The sequence below is a fragment of the Panthera pardus genome, unplaced genomic scaffold (assembly GCF_024362965.1).
Source record: "Panthera pardus isolate Hobbes unplaced genomic scaffold, ASM2436296v1 HiC_scaffold_8, whole genome shotgun sequence".
NCBI classification, from domain to species: domain Eukaryota; kingdom Metazoa; phylum Chordata; class Mammalia; order Carnivora; family Felidae; genus Panthera; species Panthera pardus.
This window is the reverse complement of record NW_026527013.1, coordinates 53,266,032-53,286,043: the sequence shown is the minus strand read 5'-3', so window position 1 is coordinate 53,286,043 and position 20,012 is coordinate 53,266,032. Positions and strand designations below refer to the sequence as shown.

Below are 20,012 nucleotides of genomic sequence, written 5' to 3'. Positions count from 1 at the left end.
CACTTCTCCAGGAGGAAACCGGCACACGGCTTCCAGGAAAGGAAAGAAGTGAGTTCTAGGATGTTTCAGACAGGTTTCTAACTAAAATAGTTAAAAAATGTTTTCTTGCTTATGACTTACATTTCGGTTTTATGTAGAAGCTTTACCTAAGTGGCTGTGATGGGTAAGTGCAACTGCATGGCTCCAGGTGACCTCAGTCAGGCTTCCTGGGTGCCCTGGAGTCCCTCGTGCAGATCTGCATAGTAACTGTGCTTGAGGAAAAGAGAGACCCCCTTTCCCCCGGAGATCCTTCTAGTCCCCTGCAGAAAGAAGGGCAGGAGTTCACAAAATGCTCACTAGGGCTGACCTGCTGGAGGAACAAGAGGGATGTCTGAGGAATCTCGAAGGCTCAAGAATATATGGAGATGTTGTTATGCTGATTTAGTGCCTCCCCTTTTTGAGAAGGCTTTGATTGGAAACCCTTGACTCCTTTATACAGAGAGAGTCCACATCAATGATCTCAGAAATGTCACTTAGATATGTAGTTGTTCTTACACTGTCCGCTCCTTGTGATTCCCCTACCCGCCAGCACTAGAGAAATGTGCTATTTCTGAAAACCTTGCAGGCAGTTTCAGCAGAAGAGGCAAGGTTGGCCTCATCTGAGTCCCTGCCCCACCTCCTACCAGCTGTTCCACCTCTGAACGCCAGTTCCCTCCATGCTCCAAGGGAACAGCGGCGGATGACCCAGAGGGCAGGCACAAGCAGTGAATGCAAGCGGGGGACAGTGTACAGCTGGCCGGTGGGCTCGAGGGTTTGGTTATCGATGGGCCCATCGCTGTAGGAATGATGGAAAGATCTGGTGGGTTGTCCGTGCCTTCATCTGTCCAAAATGTTACTGAGCCACAAGGTTTTGGATTATAATTTGGCTGATGAGCTTCTTCCCTTGTTTGTGGGGGCAGATGGGGTTGCCTTTTCCTGGCTTCCTCAATTGCTCTTGGAGGTGAAGTCAGGGGGCAGCTTCTTATTGGCAGGCCTGGCCTCACACACACAGTCTCAGCTTGTGCTGTCATTTCTTGGTGCTCATTAAATATGCCTCATAATGACAGGCTTGCATGACAAGGTCCAGTGGATCTTATGAACCTATTTGAAAATGAAGTTATAAAACATTCGTGGTGTGTGTGTGTGCGTGTGTGTGTGTGTGCGTGTGTGCGTGTGTATCATAGATGAAGCAGAAGAAACCCTGCCTGTGGAGAATATCTAAAGAAGCATAAAGTAATGGCAGGGAAAGGCTGTGGAAGTTGTATTTGTTTCCTAGGAATGCCCTGACAAAGCACCACAAAGTAGGGGGCTTAAACTGCAGAATCATGTTGTCTCACAGTTCTGGACAGAGGCTACAAAGTCTAAGATCAAGGTGTCAGCAAGGTTGGTTCCTTCTTGAGAGCTGTGACTATGAACCTGCTCTTGCCTCTCTCCTTGCTTCTGGTGGCCTCCAGCGTTCCTTGGCTTGTAGATGGCATTCTCCGTGTATCTTCACGTTGTTTCCCCCCCTTATGGGTTTATCACTTGGTTCAAATTACCCCCTGTATATAAGGACTCCAGTCGTGTTGGATTAGGACCCGCTCTCATGACCTCATCTTAACTAGATTATCTGCAAAGACTCTTTCCAAGTGACATCACATTTACAGGTCCTGGAGGTTAGGACTTGAGCATCTTTTGGGGGAAGCACAATTCAACCTGTAACAAATTAAAAGCCAAGGAGGTAGAATGACCAATACGTATATGAAAATAGGCTCACCTGCGCTGGCAACTAGAGAAATGCAAGTTAAAACAGCCAGGAGGACTGACTCCGCACCGCGAGAATGACAGAGATCCGCAGACTGCCAAAGCTGGATGCCACAGAGGATGCACGTTGGTAGGGACGGTGATGTCCAGCTGGCAGAGGCAGGTACAGACAGAGTGGACGGCCACATCGTAAAGGGTTTTGGCAACATCTGTGTGAGCACTGCAACCCAGCAGTGTACTTTAGATATCTGCCTGAGAGATCCTGAGAGACCCCCGCACCCAGGCACAAAGGGATGTGCAGAGATGGAAACACCATGGGGTTATTTATAATGAGGGAAAACCAGGGATGGTCCAGATGCCTGTCAGTAGAGAAATGGATAAATACATTATGGTGTGTTCCTATGAAGGAATACCACACAGCAGGTAAATTACTAGATCTCTAGGTCGGAACGTGGGGAGAGCCCCAAAGCCACGTGAGGGAGGAAAGCATGACTGCAAAGCAGTATGTACAGTGTGATTGATACCATGATGTAAATTTAAAACGTGCTAATGGGGCGCCCGGGGGGGGCTCAGTCGGTTGAGTGTTCGACTCTTGATTTCAGCTCAGGTCGTGATCTCATTGTTTGTGAGTTCGGGCCACTCATCGGGCACAGAGCCTGCTTGGGATTCTTTTTTTCTTTTCTTTTCTTTTCTTTTCTTTTCTTTTCTTTTCTTTTCTTTTCTTTTCTTTTCTTTTCTTTTCTTTTCTTTTCTTTTCTTTTCTTTCCTTTCCTTTCCTTTCCTTTCCTTTCCTTTTCCTTTTCCTTTTCCTTTTCCTTTTCCTTTTCTTTCAATAAATAAATAAATAAATAAAACATTTTTTAAAAAGTGTGCTACATACTGTTTACAGATCTAGTCCTATGTGGTGAGAGTTCATAAGCACGAATAGGAAGATTCCCCAAATACAGGACAGCGGTGCATCCAGAGCTGAAGTGGGGAACGAGCCTGGGGGGCGATCACAGAGGAAGGGTTTCAGCTGAGTCTGCCCTGTTCTCCTGTACTGATGGCTGCCAGCGTTTCCTAGAAGAGGAAAGAAAAGGTCTGAAGCAAATACAATATGTAATTTCATCTGTTAGTCTTGGATGGTAGGTTCATAGGTGTTGGTAGTTTTCTCTACCACTCTCCCCCTCGCTTGAGAGGGAACGATGAAAAGGAAAGGCTTTGGAACCAGTCAAATAGAAATTAGAATCCTTGTACGGTTCTGGTTTTGCAGCTTTAGATGAACTACTTGACCTCTCTGAACCTGTTTACTCCTCTATAAAATGGGCATGATGATACTTACTGTGTAGCGTAGTGAGAGACTGAATAACACATTACAGTCTAGAATATGACCTGGCATGTAGCGTTCAATAGGTGATAGTTTGCGATAATAAAGATACTGTATTTGTGACTGCAGGTCACAAATGTCATGCGATAGAGCAAGTGGGGAGCGTGTGGCTTGGTTCTGTGTCATCGTTTTCTGAAATCTGAGCTATCAGTGGGGGACGCTACCTTTGTCAGGGAGTCATAGGGGGAAAAGTTACGTGGGTGGATAGATGTGGTAACCCTGTAAGTCACCAGTTGTAGTGCCCTTCAGGCACAGGTTGGATTCCCTTGAACCTCTGAGGGTGGCAGGGCTCTGGCTTTTGTCTTGATTGTTAAGTGATGTTGAGGGATGATAGTTGTCGTGTGCAACACAGTCTCTCCCTAGAGTTCAAGTCAAAGGCAGTCTCCATCTGCTTTGCACTGCTGGCCAGGACATGTTCGTGACCAAAGCAGAGGTCCCAGATTGTTCTCTGTCTTTGCGACACCGTGAATGGCAACATTTCCCAACTTTTCTTGCCTGTGACACGCAGCTCATCAGTTTACACCCAGGAGGGTGTCTCTGCCTTCCCTCTGTACAGCAGTGCCCTGGCAGTGTCACCGCCCCCTCTGCTTCCTGTCTGTAGTTGGTACTAAGGAGGGACAGGCTTGACCAGGATGCTTGGGGACACATCTGGAAGCATGTCGGGAAGCTGTGGGTTACCCTGCTCACAAGGAGAAAGCAAGAGGGGGTATGTGAGGTTTGGATGCCCTAGGGGAGAATGGGGGAGACGGCAGAAAATGGGGAAGGTATCTTCACTACTGCTTATTCTCCATATTTAAATGCTCCCTGAATTCTGCTCTTTAAGAAAGTCTCTCCTAGGGGCGCCTGGGTGGCGCAGTCGGTTAAGCGTCCGACTTCAGCCAGGTCACGATCTCGCGGTACCTGAGTTCGAGCCCCGCGTCAGGCTCTGGGCTGATGGCTCAGAGCCTGGAGCCTGTTTCCGATTCTGTGTCTCCCTCTCTCTCTGTCCCTCCCCCGTTCATGCTCTGTCTCTCTCTGTCCCAAAAATAAATAAACGTTGAAAAAAAAAGAAAGTCTCTCCTGCTAGGAATTGCCCCTGAAATTTCCTTAATTCCCTTTTCATTTACCACAGATGCGGTTCACTTGACACGCACGTAATGTAGGTACTTAAATAATTCACTTATTCACCGTGTGCTCAGCCTTGCGCAGGGCATTGGGGAGACAGCAGAGCATAGGGGTGCAGGGCCCTCTGGAGCGCCCCGTGGAGCTGGCTGACTGGAGAGCAAGGCCTACAGGACCAGGCCTACAGGGTCTCCCGGCAGCATGGAGCAAGCAGGAGGTGATGAAGGGCTGTTGTAGCGACCCAGGGGGAGGATGGTTGATGCCCTGCCTCCCCCTCCGTCCTTGGCTAAGTGTTCATCTCCAGCATCCTGCTCCTCTTTCCTGCACGAGTGAGACGGCACCACCTACACTGTCACAAACCCAGGGGGAACCCAGTAAGTGGTGGCTGTGGGATGCTTTTTGTCTTTAATTTGAGAAAATCATTAATTTTAATTCTGGTAAAGCATATTTACCATACAGTGTACCATTCTAGCCATTTTTTTAAAAAATGTAGTGTTATTTTTTTAGTAATCCCTACACCTAATGTGGGGCTGGAACTCATGACCGTGAGATCAAGAGTCACATGCTCAGGGCGCCTGGGTGGCTCAGTCAGTTGAGCATCCGACTGTTGATTTTGTCTCAGATCATGATCTCAGGGTTGTGGGATTGAGCCCCACATCAGGCTGTGTGCTGATCATGGAGCCTGCCTGAGATATTCTCTCTCTCTCCCTCTCTCTCCCTCTCTCTCCCTCTCTCTCCCTCTCTCTCCCTCTCTCTCCCTCTCTCTCCCTCCCTCTCCCTCCCTCTCCCTCCCTCTCTCTCCCTCTCTCTCTTCTTCTCCTCTCTCTCCCTCTCCCTCCCTCTCCCTCTTTCTCCGTCTCTCTCTTCCTCTGGCTTTCTGTCCCTGCCTGTCCCTCGTCCCTCATTCATGCTTGCTTTCTCACTTGAGTTCTCATTAAAAAAAAAAAAAAAAAAGGTCACATGCCCTTCTGACTGAGCCAGGCAGGCACCCCTTTAGCCATTAAAAAAAAATTTTTTTTTAATGTTTATTTATTTTTGAGAGCCAGAGAGACCGAGCCTGAGCAGGGGAGGGACAGAGAGAGAAGGAGACAGAATTCAAAGCAGGCTTCAGGTTCTGAGCTGTCGGCCCAGAGCCCGACGTGGGGCTTGAACTCATGAACCACAAGAACCTGAGCCAAAGTCGGATGCTTAACCAACAGCCACCCAGGCGCCCCTAGCCATTTTTAAAAAATTTAAAAATTTATTTTATTTTTTGAGAGAGAGGGAGAACCCGCACACAAGTGGGGGAGGGGCGGAAAGAGAAAGAGGGGAGACAGAGGATCCAAAGCGGGCTCTGTGCTGACAGTCCATTGCAGGGCTGGAACCATGAGATCATGACCTGAGACTGTTGCTTAACTGACTGAGCCACTCAGGCACCGCTCCCCCACCCGCCCACCCCCAGCCATTTTTAGTGTTCCATTCAGTGGCATTAAGTATGTTGTCTTGGTGAAGCTTTTTTAAAACCAAAGCTGCTTTACTGAGCTGATTGTTTGTGCTAGACTGTGAACATTTGTTTGTTCACGAAATGTGAACTGTCCTGTTCGTTCCCAGAGGGCAACCATTCCTGTGAGGAGTGAAATGGGAGCAGGAGGAGCACTATGCTGAGGAGACGATTGCATCTTGGCTGCGACCCTCACCCCATGGGCTCCTGCTCCCCCCACCTCACCCCTGCTCCTGGGTCCTTAGTGCTCTGTCTGCACTAAGCCCTCGTGCACCAGTGGAGGCTGCCACAGACCCTCACTTCACCCCCGCCAGGACTGCTCTGGTGCCCCACCCCACAGGGCACTCTGTCACTTCAGGGATGTTCGGTGTGTCACCGGGACCTGGGCCTGGGGTCTGAGTGGGCCCCACCACACCCACCTGGGCGGAGAGACCTGCAGCATGGGGGCCTTTGGGGCCCAGAATATTTCCTCGAAAGCAACACCTACAATGTCTTATACACAGATCCCTTCCCCTGCTGGAGGAATTCAGACTCACATTGGTTTATTTAATGGCTGTCAGTAGTTAATGGAATTCAGTCAAGGCCCAAGAATATCAAGTAGTACCTTCCCAAGGGTTTGGTTTCAGGTCCAAGCTCCTGTTTAAGGGCAGGAAAATCCCATTTTAATGAGAATACAAATGGACACGGTGCACTTTTTTCACGTGATTCTTTCACAGTCTCAGTGCTTGGAATCCAGCTTACTTTTCCCCAAGCACAGTAGACACTTCTGATTTCTCAGCTCAGAGAGGGCAGAGGGAGCATGTGGTGTCCGTTCCCCGGAACGCTTTGTCCTGGAGGAAAGTGTAATATGCATCTTCTTTTTTACCACCTCTTTACCCTTGTTCCCCACCCCCCCACAGACACACACCCCCACCCACCTTTCCGTTTTTTCTCCTGAAACAGTTGGCACTGGCAATCCTGCCCCAGGATGAGTGTGGGTTCTCAGGAAGGGGGCCGGGTGCATCGGAGGCAGCAGCCCGGCCGTGGCATCAAGGCACCTGGGAGCCCTTTAGGCTCTGATGGGGCTGTAGTGGGTTTTTCCTGAGCAAACTTTGTCTTTAACTGCGACGGGGGCGACTTGGATCTGGCAGGCAGGAAGCGTGCGGTTTGTCTGCTGTCCGTGAGAGCACATGATGCTCTGGGAAGCAGTGGAGCCTTGGGTATGATTCACTGGAGGAGGGGGAAACATGGAAAACAGTGTATGTCGTTAAGCTCCGGGAACCAGGAAAGTGAGCTGGAAATGTGAGTAATATATAATTTTACTAAAATTAAATGCCAGGTACTTCAGACGTTTTCTTTCTGTGTTTTCAGTGTCTTGTCTGATCCGTGATGTCCCACTGTGTCATGTTTGCAGCTGATCAGTTTTCTGGTTAGCTTTCCCAGAGTTCTTGTCTCCTGCTCCCCAGGGCGGTGTGGGTGCAGAGCGGGTTTCGGGGGCACACTTTGTGGGTATGGCATTGCCCTGTTAGCCAGATGCCTTTAGACCATTCACTACTGCCTTGGGGCATCCCTTTCCCCTATAACGTGGTTTACTAATCCCTGCGCGTCAGTTGACTGTCCAGAGGCCCGGCTGGGTTGATACACCTCACTGTGCCTTGTCAGTATTGAAGTGCCACTTGGGCATGAGATTCGGAGGATCACCGGTGCTGTAGTAGGTCTGTGCTGGTGACTCTGATGTTGGATGGTCACAGGTATGTACGGCCTGAGCTTCAGGCTGCTTCTTCCCACCAGCCTAGGCTACTCTTCATCCTTTGGCTCTTTCCCGCATTCTCCCCTGTCTGTGATGTGGCACGTGCTGGCTTCCCCGGGGCTGTAGCTGTCATGTGTGAGCCTGGCCCCTCCCCAGGCCTCTCTGCTGCAGCCGGGTCATGAGCCTGTGAAAAGGCAGGGCTGTGTCTTACTTTCTGTGGCCTTCACAGGATAGGGGCTCAGTCAACGTTGCTTGATAAACTGGAGTCTGAATTGGACAGAGGCAGATTCGGACTGGGAAGCTCATCATTCCGTCCAGAGTTTCTGGAGTGTGTTCAGTAGGCTCCAGGAACCTCATTTTGGCGGGCAGGGAGAAGATAGTCTCAGGGAAGCAGTTCACGCACCTTATCAAGCATTACGTCTTATCCCGATTGAGAAGAAAACCTGATACTGAAGAGGAGTATTGTGACAATGTAGTTTTTCCCTAGTCTGATAAGTTGCATGTTTAGCGATAAATTTCCATTTAGGTAAAGTCCAGTTTATCTCGGGTCCGACTGGCTGGAAGTCTGTCCAGCGAAACGGCCTCATCTATGCCGTGTGATTATGGCTGTTTGCTCTCATAGCCCCGGAGGCGTTCGTTGGGAAGCCCTGTAATGTCTTCTGAATCATCACAGGAAGATGGAATTGTGGACAGGCGGGTTTCAAAATTAAGGTTTTTTTGTTTTGTTTGGTTTTTGTTTGGTTTTTGTAATTCTTCGAAAATTGTTGGGGTATATGTGGCATATATGGAACTGTTTGACCAGAACATATTCTCCTGTGATTGCCTTAATAGGCTGAAAATTTATTCTCAAACTGCTTTTAAGTCATTCTATATAGTCAACCCAGAGGATAAGAGGGAGAAAAATCACCCATAAATGAAAAGCTGTGGCTTACGCAGTGAATTACTTAGGCTTACAGCTGATGTGTCCCTCCGCGTTCACTGCTCACTTGCCCTGTGCTAGTACGATTATTGGGTCTGTATTATGTCCAGTCCCTATTTAAACCCCTCCGAGACATATTGTACTGTGACCACATGGTAGATGGTAGCACTGGGCTGAGCGGCTTGCCTGTGAGATGGTGAGTGGAACTAAAGCTTGGGGCTGGAGTTTGCCACGTTTCCTGCTCTTTCCACCTAGCCCCTGATGGCGTACTGATCCTGGCACACAATCCACCTGAAAGGTGTGAACATACTCGCAAGCGGCCCCTCTGCTCTCACTCCTTCACAGATTCTGCCCATCCTTCGTTCCGTGGCCGTGGGGCCTGCCTTTCCTTCCCCGGTCACCTGTGTACGGCTTCCTTTTTGTTCACTCACGGTCCTCACCACGGCTTACCACGCTGGGTAGCATGCCGGGCAGTGAGGGTACAGGATGAGCAGGGCTTGGTGTGGTTCTGGAAGCCCCCGGAAAGGTGGGGCGGGGGCGCAGATGAAGACTTTGTTAATATTGGTGTGATGAGCTTTTTATTAAAGGTTTGCTTGGGCCCTTGGGTATCCAGAGCACAGCTCCTAAAGCTGCAGGCATGGTTAGCAGTGAGTGCTGTGTGTGGGGGGGGGGGGGGGGGGGGGGGGGGGCGGCCACACACATATACCGTTAGCCACAGAAAGTGGCACTGGCACATCTTACCTGAAGAATGGCAAGTAGATTGTCAGAACTGCAGAGCACAACGCTTGGGGGTGTGAGGATGGGAAGGTGGTCGGCCTTTGGGACTCCGGCGAGAAGGCGGTGCCAAGCTGCTGAAAATTGTAACTAAGGGCATGATGTGGTCGGATCTGCCTTATACAGAGCTCACGCTGGGATGAAAACAAGTAAAGCGGACACCTGCATCAGGCGGGCAGATTGAGTGTGGGTAGCCTGGGTGTGGTGCCATCCTACGTCACCATTGGGGGAAGCAGGGCAAAGGGTATATGGGATCGCCGTGTGTTCATTTCCTACAACTGCCTGTGAGTCTGCAGTGGGAGAAGGCATGCCTGGGTGCATAAAATACTAGCTTACCTTTCATCTGATTCAGGCGGAGAGGCGGGCTGTGACTGTTGATTTCTCTGGGTTTCTCAGTGCACGAGCCCAAGCTTCTCTGCTGTGAAACAGGCTGCCCCCTGAGGCGGATGGTGGCTGTGGACCCTGAGAATAATTTGCATCCCTTAAAGAAAAGTCATTGAAATTACCCACCACATTTCTAGTTAAAAGACTTCTCATTTGTTACAAAAAAAAAAAAAAAAAAAAGATTGTCCTTGCAGTAAAGAACATGGTGGACTGTGGGGGCTGAGACCCAAGGCAGAGAGAACCCCAGGAATAAACAGGGGAGGAGGGACCTGGGCTGAGCCCACAATGGTGTTCCTGGTCTTTTATCGGCTGTGCCTTGCCAGTCACCCACGCTGTATGTAGCATTCTCTAACAGATGCAATATAGGATGCTGCCTTTGGACTGGGTCACTCAGGTTGCAGGTGGGGGTGGTGTTCCACACAGCTGAGGGCTTCGGGAGTGTCCGTTGAGGGACTTCCCTCAAGTGGACTGCTGTGGTCGGTATGTTCTGGATGGTAGAGCTGCACGCTCGGAGCCGGGGCAGACGGCACCAGTTCTCAGCCAGTGTGGCACCACAGCCCTGAGTCTCAGTTCTGTCACGTGGAAAGAAAGTCGTTGAGGCACCTCCTTCGTGCTGTGGGGAAGATCCAGAGAGCTAATGCTGCTGGAGGCTTAGAACACGATCCTCCACGTTGGAGGCATCTGGTGACTTTGGATTATGCCGAGTGGCAGATCCTTGTCAAACCAAGCCGGCCTGGAGCACGCAGGCAAGTTCTCCAGGCTCCGAGCAAGCGGAGTTTATTATGGAAGGGCTCTGCAAGCACATCCCCGCTCAGGGGCAGGGTGCTGAGCCGAGGGGTGGCATCTTCGCTTGGACGGCCCCACATGGCCGACCTCAGACCCTGGGGCTCTGGCGTCACACCGACCTGGGTGAGCACGGGGTTTCCTCGCCTTACTGGAGCTCTTTGGCCTGAGCCTCGGCAAATGGAGATGACGATGGTGATGAGATATTTCTCCCTAGTGCGGTGAGGAATTAAATAATCAGCATGAGGCGCCCGGTGCAAGGCCGGTCTCCCCTTCGCCATTCAGAGCATGCCAGGGTTTCCATCCGAGCGCTCATTCCTCTTTTTCAGGAACAAGACTGCCAACGGAGACTGCCGAAAAGACCCCCGGGAGCGCAGCCGCAGCCCCATCGAGCGTGCCGTGGCCCCCACCATGAGCCTTCACGGCAACCACCTGTACACATCCCTCCCCAGCCTCAGCATGGAGCAGCCCCTGGCGCTGACCAAGAACAGCATGGACGCCAGCAGGCCGGCTGGCATCGCGCCCACGCTGACCCCTGCAGAGCGGCAGCAGGTATGCCTTTGTCCAGGAGGGCTCAGGTTGGCGGCCGGTCGTTGGTCCAGGGGTGTGGGGACCGCCGCCCGGGTGGAGACCACGGGGCAGAGGACCGGGAGGGAGGTGGCGGCCTGTTACAAGGTCACACTGTGACGAAGTTAAATGTCTGGTTGCTTTGCTTTGGGTTGGAATTCTATAAAGTCAGTGGTCAGAGGGGTTATTAGCTCATGCTGGTGAGAAATCTGTGATTGGCAGATAGGAATGTTTTTTATTAAAGGAAAATAAGGAAATTAAATTATTACTTAATAAACACAGTTCGCTTGATTAAAAACCCAATATTTCAAAAATGGGGCTCCTGGGGAAATACGAAAGGAAGCATTGGCATTGAGGTTTGGAATCCCTGCATGAGCCCATGGTGTTTCTCTCTGAACCGCTAGGGCCTTGTGACCTAATAGGTCCCGCTGTCAGTGTTCGTTTAAGATCGACTGGCAGTGAGTGGAGGAAGGTGCCGGGTCCTGAGGAGATGCTGCGTGCAGCTGGAGGCCCCGGGCTCTGCTTCTGGGCTCCCCTCTGCTTTCCTGAAGCCCCCCACCGAAGTGCCTGTCGCTGGGCTTCCGGCCACCCCTCCTGACACAGCTGGCCCAGCACGCCTGGTGCCAGTCTCTGATCTAGTCTGTAGTAACTGCTGTCGGCAGGGCCTTGGCATCGGATGAAGTCGTGCCAGTGCCTGTGAATCCAGTAAGGCCGACGAACAGTTGCATTTCCCATGGGGGAGCCAGACATCTGCATCCCGTTTGTTTCGTTCATTCATGTAACAGAACGGAGTAGATACCTACCATGTCCGAGGATGCTAGAAGCTGGGCAGGCAAGATAAGGGCACTCACGGTTTTAGTGTAGAGGAGACTGGTTATCAAATAACTATATTAACGTATCTGTAGACAGACACTTACTGCACACTTACTAGTACTGCCCGTGCCTCGGGCACTCGGCAAAGCTCTGGAGGTACAGAGACACATGAGTGGAATATGTTTCCAACCCGGAAGGAGCTTGCAGTCTAGTCAGGGGAGTGGGTGCGTGCAAAGAGGATTGCACTCAGAGCCCACAGTAGAGGTGTTTTAGGCATCAGAGAATTTGATTCTAGGAACAGGGAGTTCAGCCCTCTGGCTGCAGCCACTGCCGTGGGGAGTCCCTTGGCAAGGTGGGGGTGGGATTCCACTGGGAAGATGAGTCTCTAAGCCCATGGTGGCTTGGAGGAAGAAACTCCCTGGAGCCCCTGGAGCCATGTCTGCCCAGAACAGCTGTCTCTGAAGCTTTAGTGTTTCTTGGATCATGGGTTTCCATGACTTTGAGGGTCTTCTGGTTGGTTTGGGTCACATTTGCTGTGTGAGAAGTATGCTGCTGGACACAGTGACTTGGCTCTTTTACCGTGGTCTCCCTGACCCTACGGTAAAACGTGCCTGGCTGACCCCCGCCCCCCAGCAGGAAGGTCCCTGGCCTGTCCGATGTGCTGTGCGGCTGTGGAGCAGGCTTTCTAGGACTGAGAACCTTGAATTCCCACCTGAGTTCTTAGGGGATCCCTGGATGGAGAACAAAGCCATGGCTGTGGGGCAGGCTGACAGCTTTCCTGGGAAGCCTTTGGCTTCCCCGACGTGGTGGCCACACCCCTAAGCTTTCATTTAACGTTGGGGGTGGTGATGAAGCAAAGGTTATCATTCATGTGTGTTTCATTCATGGGGTAACCGCTCAATGAGCTCCCTCCTTTGTCAGTGTGGTGTGGTGTGGCCGGTCACTAGAACCTGAGCTACTGCTCAGACATTACCGAGTTCTGTGCCCGGTACTCTGCTGACCACACAGAGGTGAGCAACATGGCCAGCTCAGAGGCTGTTTGCTGCGGTTCTGTTTTATTTGTGAGCGGTCAGGGTGGCTCCTGTGGGGAAGTGAGTTTGCCGTCCTGCAGCTCTGAGCAAGGGAGAGGACTGGGTGGGGGCTTCCTGGAGCAGCGGCACAGCTGTGTGCGGTGGGCAGGCAGGACAGGCGGTGCAGGGCAGCCAGGGGAAGCCTTCCTCTGTTGGGTGGAAAATGTGACTCACATCTCCGGGAACCAGAAAAGGAAAGTTCCCAGAGAGGCATGTCTGGGGAGGCTGCAGAAAATGTCACCCCACTTTGTGTTCTTGTGATGGCGGCTCTGAGGGGATCGTGTGTCCTAAAGGAAGCTCCAGAAGAGACCGCGAGAGTGGCTTTGACAGCAAATGGGGAGATGCAGGCTAAGGTTAAATACTAACCTGGGGGATAGTGTCCATCGGGATGGTTCTCACGTGGTCGGTCTTTCTCCAGGGCAGCGTCGGTTCCACATGCAGCCAATGTGGGTGGGGAGAGGAGTGAGTGGAGTGTGAGTGACACATTCTCAGCCTGGCCCTGCTGCTGGTTTGCTGTGGAGGCTCCAGCAGGTTACTCATTTCGGGCCTTTGGTTTCTCTATCTGGAAAACTAGGGTGTTGGGGGAGGAGTTTGCATCCCATGAGCTCACAGTCTGTTCCAGGTGGGTGTGTGGCACTGAAGCACAGCGTGCATTCGGCCAGAGTCAGGGAGATGGGCCTGAGCTCGGAACAGGAGGGTGGTGGTGTGGCCTGTCCTGGGAGCCCTCTGCCAGGTGGGTTGGGGGGAAGGGGGGGAGGAGATGAGACTGCCCCCTGTTGTCCATGTGCACAGCCACCGTGTTCCCTCCATCTCGGGAGGTGCCCTAGAGATGACCTGCTGCCAGGAGTGAAGTTAGAATGTCTTCACAGCATCCCCTTGTTCATCGGTGGTTCTGTGTTGCTGGCCCCTGCTAGGCGGCCATATTCTGTCCGGGAGTGGCTGAAATAAAGGCCGCACGTTGACTTTATTCTTCTAGCTTTATTCCAAGCTTCTCTAAATTCATTCTAGGACGCTTTACATTTCTTTGCCTTCTGTGACCACCTCCCCAAAACATGTCCCCACTTTGCGACATTGCGTCAGCCAGGACTCCAGTTCCAAGGAACAAAAACCAGCCTGAGCTGACGTAAGCACAAAAGGAAGGGAGTTTTATTGGGAGGACCCCGGGCCGTCTCCTGGAGCCCAGGGTCATGGGTACAGCAGTTACCAGGAAGGAAGGGCCGGCCCTTGCCTGGGAGAGCTGGTGAGGAAGCCAGGCTCTCCCTCCCCTGGCTCTGCACCAGCCCGGATCTCTGCTGCTCACCCACCTAGCCAGGTTGGCACAGCCATCCCATGGCTCCTGAGACCAATCTCAGTCTCCTACTGAGCCTCGCTTAGTAGCTGGCCCCGTGCCTGGGTCAGATTTCCAGCTTGGCCTACAGGGCAAGGTCACTTTGGCCACGGCTATCTTAGCCCTGCCTTGTGGATGGAGGTCAGGAGGTGGGGAGAACATGGGCTCAGCATTAAAAAGACCCTTCGGAAGGTAGGCTTCAAGCTGCAGGCTGTCCTCCATGGGCAGCATGACCAGCCCCTGAAGGGCAGGACTCCCCTGTCACCACGGGCTTGGCCCCCAACCCCTCACCTCAGGTGGTCCTCCAACCCCTTTGCAGCTGCTCCTCTTCCTTTCTCACACGTGGAGAAATGGAGGCTAGAGGGGTGCGGCTACTGCCTGATGAGTGGAGGGCTGGCATTCACCGCAGGTCTACTTGGCCTCTGAGCCTTGTTCTCGTGGCGCCATTTTTGCCCATACCGGGATGGGTTGCACTCACTCCATCCCCATTGCTGATGTGTTGAGCTAATAAATGAAACTCCCTACTTTTCCTTAACATGCTGCTGCGAAGCCACATCTTCCCCCATCTTGGATGTGAGTAATTTCATGTTAGATCCAAGCACGTCCTGGCTCATCCTTGTAGGTCCAGATCTTTATCACAGAACGTGTTTTTCACTCCTGTTCATTTCCCATCATGGGAAGGTTTGCTGTGCAAGCTTTTCGTATCTTTATCCTGGCTACTGGTTGAAATATTTAAAGGGAAGGCCAGGGGTGGACGAGCCCTGATCCCCCTCACACTGACATTGCCCTCCCCCCTGGGCCCTCTGGGCGGCCCTTCAACCAGCTGTCTTCCAGTTGTCTTGCAACTCAGGGCACATCCTTCTCCATCTTGTCTTCTGCACTGTCAGGAGAGGTCTTTCCTGGCTGGAACCTTAGGCGGCTATTTGATTCACAGACCTTCTCTGTCCTGGATACCAGGCCAAGGTCTGGGGATCCAGAAACGCTTCCTGGTCCTTGCTCTCAAGTGTGCCTGGGTTAGAGGAGCCAGGTGCCGGTGTCTTCTGGGTGCACTTACAAGGGGTGATTGACTTGCTGAACGTGCAGGTGGCCATAAAAGTCTTCACAGAGAGGATAGGTGAATGAGGTTTTAAAGGATGAGCAGAGTTTACCAGGCAGACAGTATTGATGTTCTTGGGGCAGGGGAGAGTGTCGGCAGAGCAGAGGGGGTGAGGGGTGGGATACATCCTGTATTTCTGCCTCCGTCGTGATTTGTGTGGTCATAGTAGAAACCGACTGGAGCTGTCTCTAGCTTAAGCAGAAACCGGGAGTATGTCGGAAGGGTCCTGGGATGGCTTAGAGCACCCGGAGGGGTACAGGGCACACCGTGAGAGAGGCAGGGACTGGGCTGCTCTGGGGACTTGACTGGAGGGGCTGTGAAGGCTTCTCACATACCCACCGAGGCCCCGCTCACTGAATTTGCTGTGGTTTAGCAGGTTCTCTTCAGTTTTGAAGTCAGAGGCAGCAGACAGGCTGGGCTTCACTTTGTCTCTCATCAGGAAGGGCTGCGGGACACGCTCACGGCAGAGGAGGGGAGGGTGCTGACAAGGGCCTTGCGCGGAGGAGCCGCGTTCCCTGCAGGCAGGATGGGTGCCTGTCCACGGTGGCGGAGGGACACGGAGATGCGTCTTCCCTCGCAGCTGCGCTGCGTGTGGAAGGACTGGGGTCCCGGCTGGGGCGAGCAAGCGACGCCACTCCCTGTCTGCCTGCCGAAGCCTCAGCTGACCCCAGCCTCCTCTTCTCCCCAGAATCGGCCTTCGGTGATCACGTGCGCCTCGGCCAGCACCCGCAACTGTAACCTCTCGCACTGCCCCATCGCGCACAGCGGCTGCGTGGCGGCCGGGCCAGCCAGCTACCGGAGGGCCCCGAGCTGTAAGTCACCCTGTGTGTGGGGCGGGAGGCAGCCGGGCGGGGGCTCGGGCTTCCTCGTTGGGTAGGATTCAAGTGCAGTGTTCGCAGTTCGGCATCGTGCCGTGGACGGAACAACTAGCCCCTGGAGCTTGTTTTATAGAGGTCGGAAAAAGTGTGGGTTGTTTTTGAGCCCACAGGCACCCAGCATTGTGTCTGGCTTGAGTGGGACAGAGGGAAGAAACCTCCAGGATCCCGCTGTAGTGGGACAAGATCTACAATTACTTAAGACCACGCACTCTCTCTCTGAACTCACACCTAGTCCAGGGTGGCACGTTGCTGTGTTGAGAAGCGACCTGCCCAAATGCCCAGCTAGGGCGGGTGGAGACGGGCCCTCTGTCCCCAGAGCCCTGACCGACTGCTGTCCTACCCCCCAACAGCCACCACCACCTGTGACCCCGTGGTGGAGGAGCACTTCCGCAGGAGCCTGGGCAAGAACTACAAGGAGCCCGAGCCGGCGCCCAACTCGGTGTCCATCACGGGCTCCGTGGACGACCACTTTGCCAAAGCCCTGGGTGATACGTGGCTTCAGATCAAGGCGGCCAAGGATGGCGCATCCAGCAGCCCCGAGTCAGCCTCGCGCAGGGGCCAGCCCTCCAGCCCCTCGGCGCACATGGTCAGCCACAGTCACTCTCCCTCCGTGGTCTCGTGAAGGGAGCACCACCCTTGAACAAGATGTCAATCTGCATGGTTTGCCTGAGCTTTGAACAGTCAGTGCTTAAAACACAGAAAAAAAAAAAAAAATTTGTGGGGGGTGGGGTAGGGGGAAGGGTAGGGAAGGGATGGTTTATTCGCAAAAACCATGTCGTTGGGATTTTTGTTCTGTTTTGTACTTGCTTGGTATTCGTACCTGGGGGCCCTCCGACACGAGAGCAGGAGCTGCACGTGGAGCATCCGATGTAGCGTCCTACCTTCCTGCCTCAGTTACCAAAGAGACCTCTGATGCAGGTCCGCTGCCCTGACGGGGGCCAGGACTCCACGGCGCACGCTTTCTCAGTCACAGGCCATGACGTTGGTGACTCAAATGCTTTGTGCTTTTTATTTGCTTCTCGAGACCAGGGTGTGTGTGGCTTAGCTTCCATTGCGTGTTTGGTCCGGCCCGTGCGTGCGTGCGCGCACGTCTACTTGAAGAGAACAGAGAACTGTCGCGTCTGATTTGCACTATTGGAGGAGGGCTAAAGTTGCCTGCCTGACAACTTTATGTGAGATGCTAGTACTCTGAGGGCAAACTGCTGAAAAACAAAGGGTTTAAGGATGACATTTCTGACCATTTGTGTTTTTGTTGTTTTTTTTTTTTTTGTTTTGTTTTGTTTTGTTTTAATTTAGACAAAACAGCTTTGGAAGGGGAAGTCTCATACAGGTTATAGGTCTTTCTCTCTAGATTTCAGGTGCTCGCAACTGGACTGCAGACTCTACCAATCACGGGCATTTTTACCTTTCCTAAACACTGCAGTTTGTTAGACTAGAGCTGAGGTTGGACGATTCTATAGTGCTTTCAACGTGATGCATGTTTTAATGGAGAAAAATAGCTGGTTTCTATTAATTGTATAGATAGTAAACAAGAACCTTAATACTTACTAGCTTCTTTTCAGAATTAGTTTATTTTTGTCAGTTACAGTCCTAGATATACTTACTGCTGGTACAGTTGTACTCTGAGATTTGTGTTTGGTCGTCACACTACTCCTGAGCAGCGCGGGGCCGCCCGGCCCTGGAGACGGGCAGTCGAGTCGTTGGTCAGCCGCGGTGCAGGATGCTGGAGTTTTTGCTGCCGGCTGACATTTATTTTTTGCATCCCTGTCTGCTTATTACTAGTGCCCAGGGGAGTTGGGATTTGTGTCTTCCAACTTCCCTCCATGCAGAAACCGTTCCCTTTCAACCCTTTTGGATGAACAGCAGATTACTGACAATCTGTGATATGGTATTTTGTGTGCTTCCTCGTACGCTGGGGCCAAGGCAGTATACATTCCTCTGACTTTATACAGTTATTACTGCATTTATTATTGTTTGCTATAGTAATAGCTACTAACTAGAAATTAGGCAAAGAAGAAAGCATGACGGACACAGCTGTGGATGTTCAACAGCTGCTCCTCTTTTTTGTGTTAAACGTACATTTCTATTCTCCCCACCCCTCTACCGTGCGACATTCCAGCCTCACCCACCAGAGGGCTTAAGACACCTGCCCTGGTGACACAGGCGTGGCCGCCTCCCCTCCCCACCGTGAGGCACCGTGGACTCGCGGGAGCCCTCCAGGCTGGTTTTCAGTGTAAGAAAAATACAAGTTAGCTGGTTAATTTTGAAAATGGTCACTGGGAAATAAAGGTCAGCGGATTGGCTCTTGCTGTGGTCACAGGGTGGCCGCAGGTCTTTCAAAAGGCGAAAGAAAAGCCCTTCTCCTCTTGCCCCTGCACACATTTCACTCCCACTTAACTGGGCTTCCAGGCTTTCGCATTCAGGCCCCTATATTTTCTGTAGGAAGAAATCAGTGAGAACACTTTTTTTATATAGGTAACTTTAAGACCATCATTACGCTGTGCGTAAAGAATGTACAGAGAAATTTGTAGGTATTTTTTGAAGAACAATTAATTTGTTAATGATATGTAGCTATTTAATTTTCCCCTTTCCTATTGTAATCATTTTTTTTTTTGGTTTGGAAAAAAAAGTTGATCTTTTTTTTTTTTTTTGTCGTAGATTTGTCTGTAAAAGTGCAGGAACACAGTTATTCTATGAGAACACTGCATCTGCCTTAATAGCCACTAGTTTGTTATTGCTACAGGCTACTGAGCGTTCACAGGAAAACAACCCCACTGCTGGTGGGCTCTGTGAAGAGCAGGCTCCTGGGACAGCCATCTAGTCTGTCCCCAAGCGAGGCCGTTGCTTTGGGAGGAACGGCCCCGGGGCGCTGGCCTATCTGGGATAGGTGGTACCCTGGAGGGGCACCGGCAAGTGGGGAAGCAGAAAACCAAACATTTCACTGGGAAAGGACACACTCCCTGGCCTCGGGAGGAGCACAGTGAGTTCTTCACAGAGCCACGCCGTTGCAGTGAGTTCTGACCGTTCTCTCCATGTTTGTAAATCTGTAATATACCATTCTCTGTGGCCTGTTTTCCTGGAAGAAAAAAAAAAGGTTTGGCAGGCCATCTTTTTTTTTGTACTTAAAAGTAGCCTTAAGAACAATAATAAAGTGCTCTTAAACCACAGGCTGTGTGTGTGACCCGTGGGCCCCGGGGAGGGCTCAGTGGCCCTGCACCAACAGATCCCACACAGGCCGGAACACCGCTGACCACCTGGCCTGCAGAATCCCCACTCTTGTAAGAGCCAGCCTCAGACTCCACTCTAGCCTGGGTCCTGGGCCTGATACAGTAGAGGGCACCCCTGGGTGGGGCAGGCATCCCCCTCACTTGGCTGCAGGAGAGCGGGCTTGGGTGCCAAGGCCTCCTCTCCGGGGCAGGAGGGGCACCTGCCCAGGCAGCAGTGGCAACTTCTTTCTTCCCCTGAGCAGGGACGGACAGATGCTCTGCCCACACATGAGGACAGGCCAAGCAGCGGAGGAGCCGTCTGGGTCGCTGTCTGTCCATACTGGAGTTCTGGGTTCACTGGGACGAGTGTGGGCCCTTCTGTTCCACATGGAGGTCAGCTCTCCTGCCCTCCCTCTCCAGCAGACCAGGCTGACAGAGCTCACAGGCACATCAGCCCTCGCTGGTGCCCACAGGCCCCTCTCTGGGGTTTGCATCGTGGCCCAGGGACCCTGGTGCTGCCCCCACAGTGGCTGCCGGAAGGAGCTGGTTTCTCATTTCCCCATTGGCTGTGTGTAGGGCTGACTTCTTCCCTGTCCTCATTGCTGCCCCAGCCGGGGCCAAGGTAGGAAGGATCCTGGGAGTTTTCACTATCAAACACTTGACCAGAAGAAGAAGAAGAAGAAGAAGAAGAAAAAAGAACTCGTGGAGGGAACCAAGTCCAAGATCAGTGGCAATGCCAAAGCCAAGGTTATTATTTA

The 20,012-nt window shown here is 52.1% G+C and overlaps 1 protein-coding gene and 1 long non-coding RNA gene across 11 annotated transcripts in view; one reads left to right on the top strand and one right to left on the bottom strand.

Annotated features, from left to right (window-relative positions):
* Positions 1 to 16,766, top strand: part of VGLL4 (vestigial like family member 4) — a 164,368-nt gene extending 147,602 nt beyond the window's left edge. For 4 of the 6 annotated variants that reach the window (XM_019428139.2, XM_019428138.2, XM_019428137.2 and 1 more), the window contains 3 exons: positions 10,627 to 10,849; positions 15,859 to 15,982; positions 16,399 to 16,766. In XM_019428139.2, the coding sequence (XP_019283684.1) occupies positions 10,627 to 10,849; positions 15,859 to 15,982; positions 16,399 to 16,670 (619 nt within the window). In that variant the 3' untranslated portion in view covers positions 16,671 to 16,766. Of the gene's footprint in view, positions 1 to 4,230; positions 4,266 to 6,641; positions 6,990 to 10,626; positions 10,850 to 15,858; positions 15,983 to 16,398 lie in introns of those variants that run through there. The other 2 variants (XM_019428142.2, XM_019428140.2) reach the window with 2 other exon arrangements.
* LOC109254354 (uncharacterized) lies at positions 1,188 to 9,923 on the bottom strand. Of its 5 annotated transcripts, none has more exons than XR_008420154.1 (5): positions 9,467 to 9,923; positions 9,098 to 9,264; positions 6,245 to 6,538; positions 2,642 to 2,820; positions 1,188 to 1,713 (listed from the first exon to the last, which is right to left on the bottom strand). It is a non-coding gene; the product is annotated as an uncharacterized LOC109254354 (long non-coding RNA). The 5 variants fall into 5 exon arrangements; XR_008420156.1 differs by lacking the exon at positions 1,188 to 1,713 and adding an exon at positions 7,447 to 7,621 and having other exon boundaries at positions 2,619 to 2,820; XR_008420152.1 differs by lacking the exon at positions 1,188 to 1,713 and having other exon boundaries at positions 2,619 to 2,820.
* Positions 16,767 to 20,012: the final 3,246 nt, after the last annotated feature.